This window comes from Babylonia areolata, chromosome 17 (genome assembly GCF_041734735.1).
Source record: "Babylonia areolata isolate BAREFJ2019XMU chromosome 17, ASM4173473v1, whole genome shotgun sequence".
Lineage (NCBI taxonomy): Eukaryota > Metazoa > Mollusca > Gastropoda > Neogastropoda > Buccinidae > Babylonia > Babylonia areolata.
In genome coordinates this window covers 3,225,807-3,247,750 of record NC_134892.1, presented here as the reverse complement: position 1 = coordinate 3,247,750, position 21,944 = coordinate 3,225,807, and the positions used below count along the sequence as shown (strand labels likewise).

The 21,944-nt window shown below is 43.1% G+C and overlaps 1 protein-coding gene and 2 non-coding genes across 3 annotated transcripts; 2 read left to right on the top strand and 1 right to left on the bottom strand.

Moving 5' to 3' along the window:
• Nucleotides 1-337: 337 nt before the first annotated feature.
• Nucleotides 338-21,378, top strand: LOC143291382 (leucine-rich repeat-containing protein 71-like). Its single transcript, XM_076601223.1, has 4 exons — nt 338-664; nt 10,674-10,939; nt 19,808-20,410; nt 20,586-21,378. Exons 2-4 carry the CDS (start codon nt 10,787-10,789, stop codon nt 21,108-21,110), a joined length of 1,281 nt encoding a protein of 426 aa, XP_076457338.1. The 5' UTR covers nt 338-664; nt 10,674-10,786; the 3' UTR covers nt 21,111-21,378.
• Trnaf-gaa (transfer RNA phenylalanine (anticodon GAA)) lies at nt 11,486-11,558 on the top strand. Its single transcript has one exon. It is a non-coding gene; the product is annotated as a tRNA-Phe (tRNA).
• Trnaf-gaa (transfer RNA phenylalanine (anticodon GAA)) lies at nt 14,740-14,812 on the bottom strand. Its single transcript has one exon. It is a non-coding gene; the product is annotated as a tRNA-Phe (tRNA).
• Nucleotides 21,379-21,944: the final 566 nt, after the last annotated feature.

The window sequence follows — 21,944 nt, the reverse complement described above, 5'->3', positions numbered from 1 at the left end:
AATTTATCATGGGTGATGTGTCCGGAATATGGAATAGATCACTTGCATTGCCTTGATAAATAAAAGCGAATAAAATCTTTATACTGCCGCTCAGATAGTGATGCCGCGACGCGTAGGCCTACAAGTGTGAAGTCGGGTGATCAGGAAAAACAATACAAGGCAGAACAAAACAAACAATCAAACAGCGAACGTACGTCGCTACCTAGCAGCGCCGTGTTACGCTTCTGCTGCGTGGAAACACTCCAAAAATCTGCATCTGCTTTCAGGGTTGTCCCTTCTGTCGACTCAGTGAAGGAGGAGCAGCAGCAGCATGTCACGATCACCGTCCACAAGGAGGCCATTGCCCCAACGTGGCGGGGGCTCGACGTTCTCCGTAGCAGGAGACAGGACCGACATCCACACGTCCTACAGCGGTGGTATCGCCTCGGAGACCGGCAGTGAGACTGGTGTTAGACAGTCGCGCCTGTCGGTGACATACTCGACACACAGCCCGGAGCAGAAAATCAAAAAGAAACCCGATCGTCGGGTTAGCGGCAGCCTCGACACGTTGTTTCAGTGGGAAGAACTAAAAGGACGTTTTGCTGCGCAGTTCGCTCAGCTCTGCCTGGAGCACAACATACCGTACGTGCCCGAGGTGGTGGTGTTGCCTTTACCGCATGCCAGGGTAAGAGACTGCGCGTGTGCTTGTGTGCGTGTTCGAGGCATTTTAAGCACAAAAGATAAAAGTACTGATGGAGATGAACGACTCAATTAGCGTTCCTCATCAAGTGTTCACAGGCTGGGGATGTGGAAGATGGTTGACGAAGTGGGTTAGACATGTCAAGAGTCGCTCATTCATTTAGGGGAGAGGCCATACGTTTTGCGCTTTTCTTTTGTCATTCCCATGTTTCTTGCAAAAAAAACAACAAAACAAAACAAAATACAAAAAAACACTAACCCCCCCCCCAAAAAAAACAACAACAAAGACACACACACACACACAAAGAAAAGAAAAAAGCTTGTTTCCAGGCTTTTCATATTTATTTTTATTGCCCAGATGGCGTGTGATGGTAGTATAGGAAAACCGGTGATAAGAAACTCTTGGGAGAGTTGGACAATACAAGGTCTTTTGAGAAGAAGTCCCTCTCGGTCAAGTGTTTTGGTCCTTAACTCTTTACACTCTAACGGGGTGGGCCGCACCCAGGTCATGACTTCTGGATGCCCATGTATTGCCACCTTTTTTCCCACCCTGGTCCTCAGCAGGTTCAAGCCCGCGCCTTCACCTTTCTGGCAGAGGTTTTAATCACTGAGCCATCGTACTCCTTGTTTGAGTAAGGAAATTTAATTCTTACGAAGTTTACTTTCATTCCTTCTCAACCAGATCCAGCTGGAACTCTTTTCAGCTGCTTCTGCCATTGCCTTAAGAGCCCTTGTCCTCTCTGTGTCAGAAATCGACAGCTGTTTCATGAGGCTGTAGGCAGATGTTCTTACAAACCCTCTTGCACCATTCTCTATGGCGTGGACTTTGGTTTGGAAGCCAGATTCTCTCAGGCTGCTGGCTAAACCAGCATACTTCTCGGTCTTGTAGATGGGGGCTTCCTCCATTGTGGTTTCATATGGTACAGTGAGCGCAATCAAAATCGCTTGTCTTGGAGTATCAGGTTTCATGTCGCTCTTGTTGATGATTGCAGCAGCCCTAGCCACCGCCTTGTGGGTTTGGCTTCCAGTGCCGGGGGTGGATGCGGCAACCTTTAGAAAGCCGTGCTAACCAAAAGACCCAACCACTGTGCAGGCGGGTGCGTTGCCTCCAGCGTCTGTGGTGAGTGGCATCCTGGATGGTGAGGTTGTGGCCATCTTGGTTAGTACGGCTTCCTGAAGGTTGCCGCATCCACCCCTGCTTCCGGCCCGAGCTTCTTCTGGACGGGTGGTCGGAGTGGACCTCTCCAGTGGTCACACGGTGCAGGAAGGATGGTGGCAGAATGGTTCTTCAATCGGTGTTGCCTTCTTCATAGCCCTGCTGCCCTCCCCTAACACATACGCTCAAAAACATGAACAAGGAACAACCTTCAAAGGTTCCATGCGGGAAATAGAATACAAAACCCTGCTCGTCCTGAACATCCAAATAAAGATATACTGATACCTTAATTACATTTGATACCATAGCATTTTAAACATTGATGTCCTGGCTACTTTTGAAGCTATAGCATAGTAAGCAATGATATCCTGATTGCTTTTGAAGCTATATCATTGTAAATATCGATATTCTGGTGACATTTTAAGCTATGACATTGTTAATATTAATATCCTGATTGCTTTTTAAGCTATAGCATTATAAACACTGATATCCCGATTACGTTTTTAAGCTAACATTTTCTAAATATTGATATCCGAATTACTTTTCAAGCTATAGCATTGTCAATATTGATAGCCTGATTACTCGTGAATCCAAAGCATACCAAATTTGATAGCCTGATTACTTTCGAAACTTCCCCCCGTGGGGATGCCTGGGGTCTTTCAGTATAAATAGCATCCCCGCCTTCTGGAAATTCTGTGCCAGAAATTTCCTCTTTCCGATCACTCTCTTTATTTCTGCATTATTTCTTCCTTTACTGTTGTCTCCTTTTTTCTGCCTTCTCAGTACTTTCCCCTTTCATTTTTCAATGAAGCCTTGACACTGTTTTCTCTTTTCCACCGTCTGTAGTGTACTGTTTGTGCTGTTTTACTTTGGCGATGAGGAAGTGAGATGTAAACATCGGGATGGACACTATCTGCCCATTCTGCAGTGTTGTTTGCCTATGTGGCCTATTTATGTATTTTTGTTTGGCTTTGATGTATTGTTTTTCTGTCCTTTTTACGATTTTTTTGTAATCTAGAGATGATTAATTAAGCGGAATGGCTGGCGTCCTCAGCATGACCTAGTCTTACTTGCCTGAGGAGCTAAGTGGTTGGGATACTGTGTCATGAACTGCGTTTTGTGGGTTTGTCTTACAGTTGTGTGTGTGTGTGTGTGTGTGTGTGTGTGTGTGTGTGTGTGTGTAGAACAGACAGTTTCGTATTGACACGGTTGAGCATTTGTATGGTTTGGCAGTCCTGATATGGCCCTGTGCGGTCGGCTGGACTATAAGCAACAAGAATAATAATAACTTTGGAAACTTGTAATCGTCTGAAGGATGAAGCAGAAAAGTATACAGACGTGTTAAAAAAAGAAAAGTATACAAAAAACATTAGACTCGAATATTTCTCTCACCTGGAACTTCTGGTCCACTTACAGCGCCCGGTACATGGACGTGTTAAGTGCTTCAAACAGGTGCATCACTTACTTTGAAACATTGAATTTCGGGCAGATCATGGGTATCTCAATATTGGAACTTGTCTTTGAGCTCCTCGTGTGTTTTTCACGTAATTCAGTTATCTGTGAAATAAATGTGTCGTCTCAGGGTGAAACATATTTGTGTGTGTGTGTTTCTTCACAAGTTTAACTCTTTTCACTCAGTGGTAATACTGCTCCAGTAAAAGAAGAAATGTTTGAAATTGATCACAGTCTGTTTTGATTTTTAAGTCATTGTGAGGAATGACAAGAAAAAAAGTTACAATATTGATTTTTGCATTCATAAGCTGTGATCCTAAATGAATAGCACAGACAGACATATAGAAAGTTTTGAATAATGCTGTGAATGTGTGTGTGTGTGTGTGTGTGTGTGTGTGTGTGTGTGTGTGAAATGAACAGAACACAGAGAAAAGAGCTGTCTCAAAGGCAACAAAAGGTAGGTAAAATAGAGCGTGGTTATTGTGGATTAAGTTCCAGCTGAAAACGCATGTATCAGTTGTATACATTGGTTGTATACGTACTACGTTACTGTTTCTAGCTGTAAACATCCTATATTACATGTAATAGTTTGTATATATGACGCACGCACGCACGCACGCACACAACTAGTACATGTAATTATGTATTACTAGTTCCAAATGAATGTATTGTATATTGATTATTATTGGTTCCAGCTGTATAAGCATACTTTTCAATATAGGCGCTAGTTGTATATTTCTGTATATTGCTTTCACCTGTGTAATAATCATTTACCGGTTCTGGCTGTTTACATACTATATTACTGATTCCAGCTGTAATCATACCATATATTACAGGTACCAGTTGTACACATACTATATTATCTTACTAGTTGTATACATATCATATTACTGGTTCCAGCTCTATGCATACAGTATTACGGGTTGTAGTTGTTAATAACCAGCTCCAGCTGTATGTACACTGTTGTTGGTTCCAGGTGTATACATCCTGTATATAACAGGTTTTTGGTTCCAGTTGTATACATATTATTGTTTCCAGTTGTATTACTTGTTCCAGCTGTAAAAATACTGTACATGTTACAGGCACTAGTTGTATACATATATTACTGGTTCCAGCTGTATATACACTATACACTATAGATGCTAGTTGTATACATAATGTATATTGCAGGTGCTAGTTGCATACACTATGTATTACAGGTGCGGGTTTTCATGATTTTCATGATAAATTAATGGTTCCAGCAGTATATTTGCTATGTTACTGGTTCCAGCTGTAAAAGTACTTTATGTATTACACGTGTGCTGGGTTTTCAGTCTGAAGGTCCCTGGTTTGAATCTCGTTAACGGCGCCTGGTGGGTAAAGGGTGGAGATTTTTCCGATTTTCCAGGTCAACATATGTGCAGACTTGCTTGTGCCTGAACCCCCTTTGTGTATATGCGCAAGGAGATCCGGTGATCCATGTCAGCGTTCGGTGGGTTATGGAAACAAGAAAATACCCAGCATGCACACCCCCGAAAACGGAGTATGGCTGCCTACATGGCGGGGTGAAAACGGTCATACACGTAAAAGCCCACTAGTGTACACACAAATGAACGTGGGGGTTGCAGCCCACGAACAAAGGAGACGAAGAAGAAGAAGGATTACATGTACTAGTTGTATGCATATTATATTACTTGTTCTAGCTGTACATATACTATACATTGCAGGTGCTAGTTGCATACACAAAATAAGTTTAGTAACAGGTATTAGTTGTATATATTCTGTATTACTGATATCAGCTTTCTATATACCATATCTCTAGTTCTAGTTCCAGCGCTTTTTGTACTGTATTTCTGATTCCATAATGTACAATATATATATATATATTTATATAGATGTGCGCGTGTGTGTGTGTGTGTGTGCGCGTGTGTGTGTGTGTGTAGAAATACACGCGCGCGCACACACACACACATACACACACACACACACACATATATATATATGTCTCAGTGTGTGTGTATGTATGACTGTTGCCAGCTGTAAACATACTATAATTTCCGGTACAAGTTGTATACATTATTACTGGTTCCAGCTGTGTGTATATTATTACTATGTTATATGTACTACATCAGTACATGTACATATACTGTATTACTGGTTTCACCTGTAATCATACAAGATACATCATGTATACTAATTATTACTGTGGGCTTACTGAAAAACACATGACGAAAACGGGTGTTTTTTGTTTATTTGGATTCCGGTTACGTACCAGGTACTTCTTTACTGATAGCTGGCTTTCTAGATTCTTTCATTTTTGTCGGCATAACGGAATTTTTCATCCATTTTTCACCTACACACGCAGACACACACGCAGACAGACAGACACACACACACACACACACACACTACTGTCACACACACACACACACTACTCTCACAATTACATACACGCATATGCAGACACACACACCTGCAGGCACACCTGCGCGCGAAGTATAAATAAAGCATTTAGGAGATACAAGAAAAGCATATCACTACGACTCGCCGTAACATTCTTTCACAAAACATGACTGTTTCCTCATTTGAATTCTTTAACTTTGTATTTTGTGTTTCTGTATGTGTTGTTTTCCCCCATACCTGTCAGTGCAATTATATTTACTCTGGTTCCTATAAATTGCTCGCATATAGTTTTGTGCTTTTGTGTTATAAGCCAGGCTGGATGTCCTTCCCATGCTTTTTTTGCTTCTGTACTTTCGCCATGTTTTTTTCTTTGAATAGAAATTATTTGAAGCAGAAGCAAGCCTTAGTCTTTAAATTAGGGGAAAAAATCGCCAGGAAAGGACGCAGTAACATATATGAAATGATAAAAAGCAGTCTTCCGCTATTGTTACCTGTCATGCAAAAGATATATAATGAAAAATATAAAACGGCTGTGTATCTGCTCAGTGTGAAAACTGGCGTCAATATCCCATCGTATGAAGACCACAGTCCAATGTATCCAAATAATTATTGAGGGATTGCGCCCTGAGTGGTACGTTAGATAAAATATTCTACACGATCCTGTATACAATAGTGAATGAATATCCGGAGATGAACCACATTTTGATAAAGAACAAGCCGAATTTCGAAAGAATTACAGAACCGCTACCGATTTAAAAAAAAAAAAAAAAATTTTTTAAAATTTTATCTTCTTTTTATAGAAAGGTTAGCAGATGAGATAATAAAAACAACAAACAAAAAACTAAAACTGTCGACTATTTGGTTGGTTGCAGATTTTCAAAAAGCGTCCCAAAGCGTTTGGCATGATGCAATGCCACTGAAGCTACACAGAATGTTAAAAATTGGTAAATGTTTTGACATCACTAGCATATGCATACAAATAATAAAATCTAGGCAAATTCATAAGATTGTTTCAGCAGATAATTTATTATTCGAATTTATTATTCAGGGAAAGATACCACTGAGCCCTATTCTGTTCATTCTATTTAAAAATGATAAATGATCACCACAGGTAGGACAGATATGGACTCCCCCACGATTGACAGTACTTCATCTACTGGAACGGATCGACTGGTCTTCTTTATGAAGATCGTTTAGTTATTATATCGTTATCTAAAGACGGCTCACAAAAAATGGGGATTACGGTTAAATAGAGAAAAGTTCAAAATAATTCTTTGTTTTTCAAAAAAACTTTCCCTAAGGTACCCAAACATCCTAAATGTGGAGATGACAATTAAACAGTAGACGAAAATTAATGTTTAGAGGTGACGTTTCACAGAAACGGCAACTTAACTCGGAACAACGGGTCATCAAAAAACAAAACCAAACAGCCAAGCAAATAAGGCTCTATATCTACCGCTGAGAACATTTTGCAATACAGATATCAATATGGATGTTGATAGTTGAATAACACCTATGTCAGTATATGGGGCAAAAGTTTGGTTTCCATATGATGTTTCATGAGATGCGTCATTTATTCTATTCGAATTATTCAGTAATTGTCTTTTAGATAAGTTTCCACGTGAAATTTTTCATGATAATTTTTGTAAACTTGAAGATGCTTACAATAAAGTCCAGTTTGCGCACCTCATGGAGCTGCTACTAAGGTATGGAGTAAGTTTGACACTGACAAGATGGATAGCAGCAGTGCTTCAGGAAAGAACCGTCGACCTACGCCTCGGAGATTGGATGTCTGCACCTTCTAAACTTTCAATGGGACTGCCACAAGGGTCTCCGCTCACTCCTGTCCTCTACAACGTCTACACGAAAGGCTTTGCAGACTTAACAATGGAATAGCTCGGGGTGCTTACTCTTGCAGATGATGGCCTGGTCTTCAAAACTTCGAAATGTGCTCAAAAAAGAACTAAACCCGTCCAGAAACAACTGAACAATATCGCTCAATGGTGCAAAGACACAGGATCTTCCATCAATCCAGCGAATTCCCAAACATTGCTGTGCACCCTCAACAACAGAACCGCGAGCAAATCACCACCACCAGTGTCATTCGACGAAATTAAGATCGAGAAAACCGAATGCCTACGCTACCTAGGAATACAGTTCGACAGGATGCTGACATTGAGAAAACATGCGGAAAATACTGTTCTCAAATGCAAAAAGGGTCTTTCAGTCTTAAAGGCAATGGCAACCAAAGGTATCGAACAACGCCACCTCTTCCTGCTGTATCAATCACTCGTTCTCGGTGTGATCGACTACGTACTTGGTCTGTCAACCAACAAAAGATACGCCAACGGAAACCATGCGATACCTGCTTGACCTTCCTTCAATGCAGGCCAGAAACAAGTTAGAACAGGTAAGACCTACTTCAGAGCATTAGAAAACCCTCAAAACTCACTGCATGATGCAGTCAAGGAACCAATAGGCAGCTGTCTAGGACGAGGAAGATCATGGACGGGCCAAGCAGAAGACACAATCCAGCTAGTATGCCGACTACAAGACCTGAAAGAAACGAAAGAATGGGAGGAAACCCCGAAAACCTCGATCACCTGTTAAACACAGCCATTTCACCCACTCTAGGAGACACTGTCGGGAATGGCCAGAGGGCAAAACTGATGCAGAAGTGAAGCCACTCATACAAGAAAACAGTAAAGAAGAGGACATCATCATATACGCAGATGGCTCAGTCACCAAAGACCAATCCGGTTGGGGATTCACTGCGAAACAAAATGGAAAAACAATTAGGGAAGAGAATGCTGCCTACAAAGTCACAACCTCCAGCCTAACGATGGAAGGTTGTGACACATGCTCTCCAGTGGCTGTCATCTATCCATATGCCTGGAAACCAACATGCCATGATTCTAACGGACTCAATGAACCTCATGCAGAAAATTGAAAGTGGAATGGGAAGCCCAGAGTGGCATGAGGCAATGCACAACTTTAAGATTAAAAAACTTACATGGTCATACTGCCCGGGACATGCAGGTGTTAAAGGGAAATGAGCGAGCTGACGGACTTGCTGGTAACGCAACAACAAGCGGCCTACATTTAGGAAAATCGGAAATCCTTAGAAAAGTCAAAGAATACCAGAAAGAACGGGTGACAAGGCCATCACACCATCGATCGCCTAAAAGAAATAAAGGTAGAGAGAGGGAGCGGCCGTAAGTCTGGCATGAAAGGAAGAGCACGATGCTTTGCAAATCAAACGCATATCGGCATCATTTCCAAACCAACATTGCGCAAATTATTTCAAAACAGAACAGAGGCTCTGTGGGCTTTTCTAAATACAATAGACTGAGCAACACACTAGACGTTCCTGACATCAACTCTTTTCCCATACCTCTTGCGGCCAGTCAGTGGCAGCCTCTGTGTGTGTGTGTGTGTGTGTGTGTGTGTGCGCGCGCGCGCGCGCGCGCGAGTGTGTAAGTGTACGCATATGTCAGGAGAGCTCTGTGCACGTGCGTGTGTGTGTGTGCGCGTGTGCGTGCGTGCGTGCGTGCGTGCGTGTGTGTGTGTGTATGCATGTCTGTATTGTAGGAGCAACGAAATATTGGAATGTGTGGGTGTGCGCATATATATATATATATATATATATATATATATATATATATATATATATAATACTTGTATATATTTGTATATGTGTGTGTGTGTGTGTGGAGGGGGGGGAAGGGGGTGTAGGGTAATTTGGGAGATGGTGTTTGTGTGTGTGTGTGTGTGTGTGTGTGTGTCGGGGCTCGTGTATATGTGTATTTGTGCTTTCATATCTGAAACTGCATGGTTGTTGCATATGTTACGCATGCGTGTGTGTGTTACATTTATTTGCTTGTTTGTTTATTAATTGTCATTATTGTCTTTTTTATATTTTTATTCATTATTATTTTATTTATATTCTTTCCTCTTTATAAAATTTGTTTTATTTGTTAATTTATTCTTTTTTTTTAAAGTTTAACATTCATTTACCCATTTTTTTCCTCAAGGCCTGATTAAGCGCGTTGGGTTACGCTGGTCAGGCATCTGCTTGGCAGATGTGTTGTAACGTATATGGATTTGTCCGAACGCAGTGACGCCCCCTTGAGCTACTGATACTGATACTAACACCTGAATGGATAATGTTTGGGAAACTCGATTCACTTTTAATGTTAAACGATTAAAACATGCTTTTTCCAAGAAGCTGGAAAATGAAAAATGTAAAAAATAGGAAACAAAAAGAAAGTTAATGTAAAACTGATTTTTTACAAGAAGGCTGTGACAAACCATAAAACTTTAGCATATCTAAAGATACAGCAAATACAAGACACAAATTAGAACTGACGCGGTGACAGCTCAGCGTCCGTAACTTGATCGAACGGGGAAGGTATAAAAATACACCATAGAACAAAGATTGTGTGCGACCTGTAAGATTTTAGAAGATGAATTGTGTTAAATACAATTTACAGAAACGGATTGTTAAAAGTCGTATGTTGTCCAGATGCATTACCCAGCGACTTAATGTTGCAAGAAGAAGTGCAGCTGGCGAAATTGATCTATGTCTGGTTCAGTTTGTATTGGTATGAATGTTACTGGGACTAAAGAATTTCATGATATTATTCACAACGATGTGTGTGTGTGTGTGTGTGTGTGTGTGTGTGTGTGTGTGTGTAGCCTGTTTGTAACCTGTTTGTGTCGTCTTGTGTCTGATAAACCTTAAGGTTTCATGACAGTACTCTATTCTCTTCTCTTCTGTTCTTTACACCCTCTCTCTCTCTCTTTCTCTCTCACCATTCCCGATTCCCTCCTCCCCCATCCCCCTCGCCCCCCCCCCCATCCCCCTAGCCCCCCGTTCGAATCCCCCTTGCCCCCCTCCCCCAACCCCCCTGACCCCCAAAAAACAAACGAACAAAAAAAAAAAAAAAAAAAAGAAACAAAAACAGCTAACCAGCGCATTGAACCACATCACATCTCTGTGCAGGCGCCATTTCCCAGAGGAAAAAAAGGGACCGATCCAAATCCCGCATAAGATCCACCGGCTCGAGACATTCCCCCCGCCACACCATCGTGGACGTGACAGTCGACTCCAGTTCCATGTCCACTACTGGTGATTCCGCCTGCCTGTCCACTACTGGTAATTCCGCCTCCCAGTCCATTAGTGGTGATTCCGCCGGCTCGCTCTCCACACATACTGTTTTTTTAACGAGTGAGAGGAGCGCCTTGGACTACTTCAAACCTCGCATTCAGGTCAGAGGGGCTGGGGGGTGGGTGGTGGGGTGGGGGATGTGTGTGTGTGTGTGTGTGTGTGTGCTGTAACTGTCACGTCGACTCGAATCCACTTGTGGCCTTTCCACGTGTTTGATCGTTTTTTACCCGCTGTTTAGGCAGGCATATTTCGTTTCCGCGAGTGTAGATAGTGCCGGCTGTGTACAGGGTAAAACTGCTAAAAAGCATACACACTGGTGAGCGCGCAGCGCCGGCACGCGTGCACGCACACACACACGCACAGAGAGATGACACGTGGGGGCCATGTCCCTGTGGTGACATCAACACGACTTTAGAATAAGTGTTGGCGAACCATCGACTTCACGGTTATGTAATGGATTTGTAAACAGTAGGATGGGCACCGACTGCCTTGCCAGCATAAGTGTGAATGCTGAGTGGTTTGCAGGTTACTTTGTTTAGTTTTTATTTATTTATTTATTTATTTATTTTAAATTTTGAGTTGAAAGTGATTGGCAGGTGCGTTCAGCACCTTTGCTGAGAAGGTAATTTTCTGTGAGGTCCATGTCAGCCGGAATAGCTCAGTTGGGAGAGCGTTAGACTGAAGATCTAAAGGTCCCTGGTTCAATCCCGGGTTCCGGCACGGAACACAATCCGGCGGTTGACACTTTTTTTTTCTTTTCTGACAATAATTTTTTTACGTATCTTTTTCACTGTATTGTAATTTTTATGATGTCATTTATTTTGCCTTTTTTTATTTATTTTTTTTACTACTACTCCATTATCTGCACCGTTTCAGTGGCATTACTCCCACGCCGCTCATTTAGATTCCCCCATACACGGCCGCACCCGGGTTCGTCCGTCGCAGTTCCAGCGTCGGCAGTCCACATATTTTGCCTTTTTTCCCACTTTGTTACTAATTTGCATAAAGCTTGGGTAGGCTCTCACACTTTGTTACTTATTTACACAAAGTTTGGGTAGGGTCTCACACTTTGTTACTTATTTACACAAAGCTTGGGTAGGCTGTCACACTTTGTTACTTATTTACACAAAGCTTGGATAGGCTGTCACACTTTGTTACTTATTTACACAAAGCTTGGGTAGGGTCTCACACTTTGTTACTTATTTACACAAAGCTTGGGTAGGCTCGCACACTTTGTTACTTATTTACACAAAGCTTGGGTAGGCTCTCACACTTTGTTACTTATTTACAAAAAGCTTGGGTAGGCTCTCACACTTTGTTACTTATTTACATCGGCAAAGCTTGGGTAGGCTCTCACACTTTGTTACTTATTTACATCGGCAAAGCTTGGGTAGGCTCTCACACTTTACTTATTTACACAAAGCTTGGGTAGGGTTTCACACTTTGTTACTTATTTACACAAAGCTTGGGTAGGCTCTCACACTTTGTTACTTATTTACACAAAGCTTGGGTAGCGTCTCACACTTTGTTATTTACACAAAGCTTGGGTAGGCTCTCACACTTTGCTACTTATTTACACAAAGCTTGGGTAGGCTCTCACACTTTGTTACTTATTTACATCGGCAAAGCTTGGGTAGGCTCTCACACTTTGTTACTTATTTACACAAAGCTTGGGTAGGCTCTCACACTTTGTTACTTATTTACACAAAGCTTGGGTAGGCTCTCACACTTGGTTACTTATTTACACAAAGCTTGGGTAGGCTCTCACACTTGGTTACTTATTTACACAAAGCTTGGGTAGGCTCTCACACTTTGTTACTTATTTACACAAAGCTTGGGTAGGCTCTCACACTTTGTTACTTATTTACACAAAGCTTGGGTAGGCTCTCACACTTTGTTACTTATTTACATCAGCAAAGCTTGGATAGCGTCTCACACTTTGTTACTTATTTACACAAAGCTTGGGTAGGCTCTGACACTTTGTGACTTATTTACATTGGCAAAGCTTGGGTAGCGTCTCACACTTTGTTATTTACACAAAGCTTGGGTAGGCTCTCACACTTTGTTACTTATTTACACAAAGCTTGGGTAGGCTCTCACACTTTGCTACTTATTTACACAAAGCTTGGGTAGGCTCTCACACTTTGTTACTTATTTACATCGGCAAAGCTTGGGTAGGCTCTCACACTTTGTTACTTATTTACACAAAGCTTGGGTAGGGTCTCACACTTTGTTACTTATTTACACAAAGCTTGGGTAGGCTCTCACACTTTGTTACTTATTTACACAAAGCTTGGGTAGGCTCTCACACTTGGTTACTTATTTACACAAAGCTTGGGTAGGCTCTCACACTTTGTTATGTATTTACATCGGCATAGCTTGGGTAGGCATTCACACTTTACTTATTTACACAAAGCTTGGGTAGGGCTTCACACTTTGTTACTTATTTACACAAAACTTGGGTAGGCTCTCACACTTTGTTACTTATTTACATCGGCAAAGCTTGGGTACCGTCTCAAGGCCTGATCAGCGCGTTGGGTTCAAGCAAAGATCAGACATATGCTTTTTTGAATTTTGAAACAGCAGATGTGTATTAAAAAGCACACACACACACACACACACACACACACACACACACACACACACACACACACACAGAGAACAGAATGTGGAAAAGATAGAGTACAAAATTCTAGCTTCTCGAGTCAAATCACCCTTGTCTGAAACATATCCCTACCACTTAAAAATATATACAGACGGTTCTGTTCTAGGAAATCAATTTGCTGGTTCTGGATATACAGTTCCTGCTTTGAAAATTGATAAGTCATATCATATTGGAAAGGGCTTCTCAATTTTTACAGCTGAATTAATTACCGTCCTTATGGCATTAACATATCGAATTGATCAGCCCCAAAATTTGATTAATGTTTTATATTGTGTCGATTCTAAATCACGTATGCAGTCTATCAAATCAGGTTGTACAAACATTAATTATAACATTATTTTTGAAATAAGATTTTTGATTCACTGTATTCAAATGAGAGGAACTAATATTGAAATGTGCTGGATTCCCTCACACTGTGGGCTTTTTTCTAATGAACGTGCAGATGATATTGCAAAACTTGGAGCTAATATTTTTCGGAAAAAGTTATATATTTCAAACTGTTCTTTATTAAAGTTAGCTAGTTATGTGTTAAATAGCCCAGTTGGTTTTTTATCGTAGGTCCCCACATGAACATCTTTTCAAATAATATCTAGAGAAGTAGTGCATACAATATTTTATTGATTAATTATTTGTCCTAATCCCGATTCCCCTGTCCCCCCTCTCACACACACCCTTCCAATATTATGTTTTTTCTTTCTCCAATCACTGACACTCACCCTCTCCATTTTAGGTCTCATCACACCTCAACACACCACACCACGCACACAGCCTCTGAGCGACATCAAACTTCTAGTGATTTTATGTGAACAATTCGTGTTTCGGTGAACTTCGTGTGAAGTACTGCGTCTGTGTGGATTGTTTTTTATATCTGAAAAACAGAAAGGAAAAAAACAAACAAAATCTGTATGTATATATATTTGTGTGTGTAAGTGTTTTTTTTCTTTTTCTTTTCTTTTCTTTTCTTTTTCGCCTCTGTGTGCGTGCGTGCGCGTGTGTGAACTATTTGTGTGAACTTTTGCATGAACTGTTCATAAAAAAATATACCCTCACACCCACCCACTCGAAAACTTGCTTACTAGTACATAGGTGACGCGCATGAGGTGCATGCGGGCACACAGGCCTCGCATCCCCAAAGTATCGCACACTACTTTAGAGAAGTAACAGAAAAGAACAGCTGAGAAGAAGAAAAAAAGAAAGAAAAAAAAAAAAAAGTGTCAACCGCCGGATTGTGTTCCGTGCCGGAACCCGGGATTGAACCAGGGACCTTTAGATCTTCAGTCTAACGCTCTCCCAACTGAGCTATTCCGGCTGACAAGAAAAGTCTTACTTTTAAATCTTATCAACATGCCTGTGTAGGGGTGAAGTCGCTCGAAAACGATCGGTCTTGTAACTAAACGATATTAGGTACATACACAAGTCATTTTGGCGTATTACATATTTCAGTTCGACGCCGTTAAGGGTCAGTTTCACCGGCATATTGATTTTGGTCGTCAAGTGCGAGAAGAAGGAGGTTTGATGGCGTGCTGGGATCGACTGAACCGGCTGACAGCGGTCAGTTGCGGAGCACATCGGATCGTCGCCGTCACGGTGTGGATCCCTGTTTGCCAGTGTGTGTGTGTGTGTGTGTTCAGTTAAAAGTCTTATATTATATAAGTCAAATCAGTAAAGCGACGGGAAGGGCCCGGCCGGGAAAAAACCGTCAGTGTCGACTCGGGCCGGGAAAATGCATTCCGCTGCGAGTCGGCTCGCGGCGTGTGTGTGTGTGTAAGTGTTTGTGTGTGCGCGCGCGCGGAGAGAGAGAGAGAGAGAGAGTGTGTGTGTGTGTGTGTGAGTGTGAGCTTGAGCGGAGAGAAGAGAGTCAGAGACAGAGTGAGAGAGTGTGTGTGTCAGTGCAGTACCGTGTGTGTCAGCGTGTGTGGCTGTGTGTCAGTGAACGCGTGTGCGCGCGTGCAGTTTCCACTGATTTGTGACAGTATTCTGGGATCAAAACCGGCCAGAAACAATCTAAAGATTTCAGTGTTGTACAGAAATGTAACTTGAAACACGTGTTAAGTGATGTAAGTTAAAGATACATGATAAGAAAAAGATTGTGGAAAATAATTCTGGACAGAAGTATACACACATAATGGCATAATCAAAAGACGACAAGAATAAAACAACGAAAACGAACTGTAAGAAACATCAATGAAAACCTCGGGATTGAATTTAGTAAATCTAAAGTATTAAGTAAAAAACTGATAAAGTTTAACTGAAGTGACTGTCTTATTCAGTGGAGGATAGTCTGAACTGGCATTATTTGTTTATTAAAAAAACAAACAAGGAAACCCCCCCCCCAAAAAAAAAAAAAAACAGCCAAAAAACAAACAAAAAAACAAACAACAACAAAAAAAAAAAAAAAAAAAAAGAAAAAAGAAGAAGAAAAAAACCAAACACACACACAATATATATATCATTTCATACAACTATGTTATACATTACTCCCCTCACACACACACACACGCGCACGCACACACACACACACACACACACACACACACGCACACAGACACAGACACAGACACACACACACACACACACACACACACACACACACATACATACATACATACACACACACACACACACACACACACACATACATACATACATGCATTGCAATTCAGTGAAAAGGACGCAGTGATAGCACAACATTGCAGTCCAATTTGAACCGGGATAGGTAACCAGTGACACGATCTCAGAAGAGAATGGACACGTTTCCGTCAGTTACGCTTTGTGGAACACAGCCGGCCAGTATTGTTCTGTGCTCGATCAAGTCTAGCATCTGGGAGGCCAGTCAGACCGTTGGAGGACAAAGGTTCACTAGGAATATTTTTTTGTGACGAAGACTACGAGATGATTTTCTGGTGTGCCCAATCCTGCAGATCTCATGCAAATGAGATTTGCACGCAGCTTTAATGTGATTGTATAATGGTAACACTGTTGTCAAGGTTTGCACCAAGATAACTTGAGTACTTGTGATAGAATGGAATTTCAAAGCCTGCGAGTTCAAGAGACTGAAGAGGTTCCACGGTCATATTTCAATTTAGGTAGATGTTCAGTCACAATCTTGTTTTTTTGTCATTCATGCAATTAAAGATTTTTTCACTTTCTTTTTTCTACCATTCAATCTTTAGCTGATTTCACACAGGTTTTAACATTAGTGGGAAATACTGTTTACATCTAAATAGTTCACTGGTGTTAGCAGTTTCTGGTCAGGTATTTCCAAACAACTGAGCCATCCGTATGGAAGTTCATGTGTGTTAGCAACTTCTGATAAGTAATTTTAAATGAATGAATCACCGAAAGAGATTTTTATTTTCATATTTTTGGAGTAATTATTTTCAGACTTTTATCAGCATATTTCTTAATCACAGCTCATAGTTTGCCCGTTTTATTTTATCCACCAAGTCTCTTTTTTTAATGTGTGTGTGTGTGTTGTTTTTCGTTAGTTGGGTATGATACGTTATTTGTTTGCTGACACAGGTAATAATATTACAGTTGCACAGGATTTAACTGGTCCGCCTTCATCCCCATGCGTTCAGTTTGTGTTATCGGATACTCAGTGATACTGATGCAGTTTTGATTGTACACACACACACACACACACACACACACACACACACACACACACACACACACACACACACACACAGAGAGAGAGAGAGAGAGAGAGAGAGAGAGGTCATTTAAAGCTGAGCTACTTTTGCAACGAACTAACAAATTCTGGAAGTTATGTAAACGATATACGTAAATGTTAAGAGAGAAATGTTGGAGAAACAGGCAAGTAATTAAATAAGCGACAAAAGAAAATTGGAGACCACTATAACAAAATGGGACCCAAAACACACGCACGCACGCACTCACGCACGCACACACACAGACAGACACCACACACACACAACATAAATACAGTCATTCTAAATGTATGTTTTATGGGTTTGTTCCTGATTTCTGTATTGTAATTCCAGTTGAGATACTAATCACCATTGTGCAAATGCAATAAATTTGTCTGTTTCATTTATTGTTATCACGTCCAGCATTATGTGGCCGGTAAAATTGTATGATGACAACTGAATTTGGGGAACAGATTTGTAATGTTTGTCATCACCAAACTCAGTGTGCATGTACGCGCGTGTGTGCTGGTGCACACAAGCTCACTGAGCATGGCCTATTTTAATTATAATTTTATTTTAGTCATTTGCTTGCTTTCTATATATTTATTATCAAATATCTAATATTTTGTTTCATTATTTTATTTCACTATTTTGTTTCATTCCATTTTAATGTTTTACACAAGCCTGCCCAGCGCGTGTTTTTTTAATTTTTTAATTTATTTATTTTTTAACGCAGATATGGTGTAGCGTGTATGGATCAGCCTGCATACCTTGACACCGCCTTGAGACACAAACCGCTGTAATTTCTTATGCAGACAGCAGTAGTGTCAAGTTGCTGCTGCAGCTCAGGGGAGCAGTGGGGGAGAGGTTTTGTGATGTGGCAGTGGCTTGACGTGTGGTAATGATTGTTACCATTGTGACACTGGGAGACTTGTGGCCTCTCTTGTGTTTGATGTCCAGTTGGGAAGTGGTTTCGTGCAGGCACCCACCACCCATGCTGGGTAACGGACTTGGAATGGTGTTGCTAGGGCCGCCGTTGTCACTGAACGGTAGAGGTTCAGTCGTTTATGGGGGGGGGGGGGGGGGGGGGTTAAGGTGATGGTGGTGGTGTGTGATGGTGACAGTGGTTATGATGGTGGTGGTGGTGGTGTGTGTGACGGTGGTGGTGGTATGTGATGGCGGTGGTGGTATGTGATGGCGGTGGTGATGTGTGATGGTGATGGTGGTGTATGATGGTGGTGTTGTGGTAATGGTAGTTGTGATAGTTGTGGTGATGACGATTGTGGTGGTGATGATGGTGGTGGTGAGTGTTGGTGGTCTGTGGTGATAGTGGTGATGGTGGTTTGTGGTGGTGTGTGATGGTTAGTAATGGTGGTGGTGATGGTGATAATGATGGTGATAATGATGGTGATAATGGTAGTGATGGTGATAATGGTGGTGGTGGTGATAATGGAAGTGATGGTGATAATGGTGGTGGTGATAATGGAAGTGATGGTGATAATGGTGGTGGTGATAATGGAAGTGATGGTGATAATGGTGGTGGTGATAATGGTAGTGATGGTGATAATGATGGTGGTGATAATGGAAGTGATGGTGATAATGGTGGTGGTGATAATGGAAGTGATGGTGATAATGGTGGTGGTGATAATGGTAGTGATGGTGATAATGGTGGTGGTGATAATGGAAGTGATGGTGATAATGGTGGTGGTGATAATGGTAGTGATGGTGATAATGATGGTGGTGATAGTGGTAGTGAAGGTGATAATGGTAGTGATGGTGATAATGGTGGCGATGGTGATAATGATGGTGGTGGTGATAATGATGGTGGGATAATGATGGTGATAATGATGGTGGTGGTGATATGATGGTGATGGTGATGATGATGGTGGTGGTGATGATGGTGGTGGTGGTGGTGATGGTGGTGGTGGTGATGATGATGGTGGTGGTGATGATGGTGGTGGTGGTGATGATGGTGGTGGTGATGATGATGGTGGTGGTGATGATGGTGGTGGTGGTGATGGTGGTGGTGGGATAATGATGGTGGTGATGATGATGGTGGTGGTGATGATGATGGTGGTGGTGATGATGGTGGTGGTGGTGATGATGGTGATGGTGATAATGATGGTGGTGGTGCTAATGATGGTGGGATAATGATGGTGATAATGATGGTGGTGGTGATAATGATGGTGATGATGATGGTGGTGGTGATGATGGTGGTGGGATAATGATGGTGGTGATGGTGATGATGGTGGTGGTGGTGATGATGGTGGTGGGATAATGATGGTGGTGATGGTGATGGTGGTGGTGATGATGATGGTGATAATGATGGTGGTGGTGGTGATGATGGTGGTGGTGATGATGGTGGTGGTGGGATAATGATGGTGGTGATGATGATGGTGGTGGTGATGATGATGGTGGTGGTGATGATGGTGGTGGGATAATGGTGGTGGTGGTGATGATGGTGGTGGTGATGATGGTGGTGGTGGTGATGATGGTGGTGGGATAATGGTGGTGGTGATGATGATGGTGGTGGTGATGATGGTGGTGGTGGTGATGATGGTGGTGGGATAATGATGGTGGTGATGATGATGGTGGTGGTGATTTTGGTGGTGGTGATTATGGTGGTGGTGGTGGTGATGGTGGTGGTGCAGGTGGAGCAGGAGGACTGGCAGGACGACAGCACGGTGACGGCTGTGCACATCAGCGGGTGGAGGGTGGACACGGCCATGATGTCCGTGCTGCAGGTCTGCTGGTCCGGCCTGGCCATGCTGCGCTGCCTCAGGCTAACCAACGTGGGCCTGACGGGTGACGCCTTCACCAGGATGGCATCCTCCGTGGCGCACTGCCCCTGCCTCACGTGGCTCGTGCTGGACCAGAACCCCTTGGCACACGCGCCGCTCAGCGCGCTGCTCCGCAACCGCAACACCCCCTGGCACCTGTCGCTGAGGTTCTGCGGCCTGGGGGACCTGGACGTCCTTCAACTGGCCCAGAGGCTGGGGATGAGCGTTACCGGATACACCCTGACCTCGCACTCCATCGTCGAACCTGCGGACGACGGCCTGGTCAGCCTGAACCTGTCCGGCAACGAGATCGGAGACGCGGGGGCCGGGCACCTGGCCGATGCCCTGAAGAGCAACCGCAGCCTGCTGGTGCTGAACCTGGCGGGCAACAGACTCGGGGACATAGGGGTGGCTCGTCTCGCCCGGACCCTCGCCTGGTTCCCCCTGACTGCCGACGAGGAGAAGATGCGAAGAGTGCTCATCGACGAACACCGGAACAGAACAGGCGGCCTGTTGAAGGAAAGTTATAGGCGAAACAGTTTTCGAATCTTAGCAAAGAAGCGTCGCTCAAGCATATCCATGTCTCGTCACCTTATCCTCAAATCAGTGTCGTCGCATAGTCGGAAAACGAGCTTAACGAATGAGACAGGACAGCTTGACGAACGATGAGAGCACTACTGTATTGGGAAGACCTAGGTCGCTCAGTCTGAAGAAGAGAAAGAGCCTGAGAGAACCAAAAGTACGTGCGGCGCGCCTCCTCGACACGTATGACAAGCTGCGCTACAAGCCGTCCTGGTACCGCCCGGGGGACGACGCCGTGGACCTCGTGGGCCCGCATCCCTTCCAGCAGACGGGCTTTCTTCGCGACGGCTCGCTGTGGTTGCCGGGCAACCGCGCCCTGGTCAGTCTGAACGTGTCCAGGAACCGCGTGGCGCGTGCTGGCGTGCAGGCCCTGCTGGGGGCCGTGCGGGAGCAGATGTTGCCGTCCCATGACGGCCTGCCGGGTCTCCGCAGGCTGGTGATCCACCGCAACCCCATCCCGCCCGACTGTGGGCAGCTGCAAGAGTTGTGTCACCTGATGGAGCGGAGGGACCCCGCTTTCCGCTGTCCCACCATCGACCTGAGGAAAGCCTGGATCATGCCGTGTGCCTTGCCTCTGTCGGCTTTGATGTAGCTGTCTGTCAAATCGTACTTTGACTTACCCCTCTCCCCCCATCTTTTCCCAAAGTGCCATTCAGTTCCAGAAGCCCCCGCTGTGCGTTTTCTTGATGTCTTGATGCTGCTGTAGTGTACACCAGAATACGGATGTTTATTCAGAAAAAAGAAGGTAGTGTCTCGCTGAAAATGGTGATGCATTTGCAGTGCTTCAAAGTAGCTTACATCATTCATTCTGTCACCGTAAACGTGATGCATACGTGCATAAAGCGCAGATTCACTGCAGTGATTAAGCCAATAACGAATACACATGCTGCATAAGATACCGCAGCACTGTGCCTCTTCTCTGCTTAATTTCTCGGTGTTTGGCTGCTTGTGTGCAGCAACACGCAAGTGATGGATTAAAAAAAAAAAATCTACACAGACGTGCCAGATATTTTCCTTGTTTGTTCCGCTGTGTGTGTGTGTGTGTGTGTGTGTGTGTGTGTGTTGTAATACACACACACACACACACACACACACACACACACACACATATATATATATATTGTTGAAGGGTCGGGGCGGGAGTGGATACCACAATTAAGTCAGACATTTTCCTATTTGTTGTTTTACCACAGAAATTAACGTCAGGCGGAGGTTGGGATAATACTTAGTACATGCGTTTTTTTCCTCCTGGGATCCTATCCAGTGCCCGATCATCATTCTTCCGTTCATAATTGAGATATTTTCTTTATTCGTTTTCATTTACTAGCAGTCCCTTTTATTTATTTCTATGATTTATTTTTTAGTTCAAAAGTTGACGCCCCCCCTCATCCCCTCTCTTAAGAAAAAAAAAGTGTGGTGTTGGCAC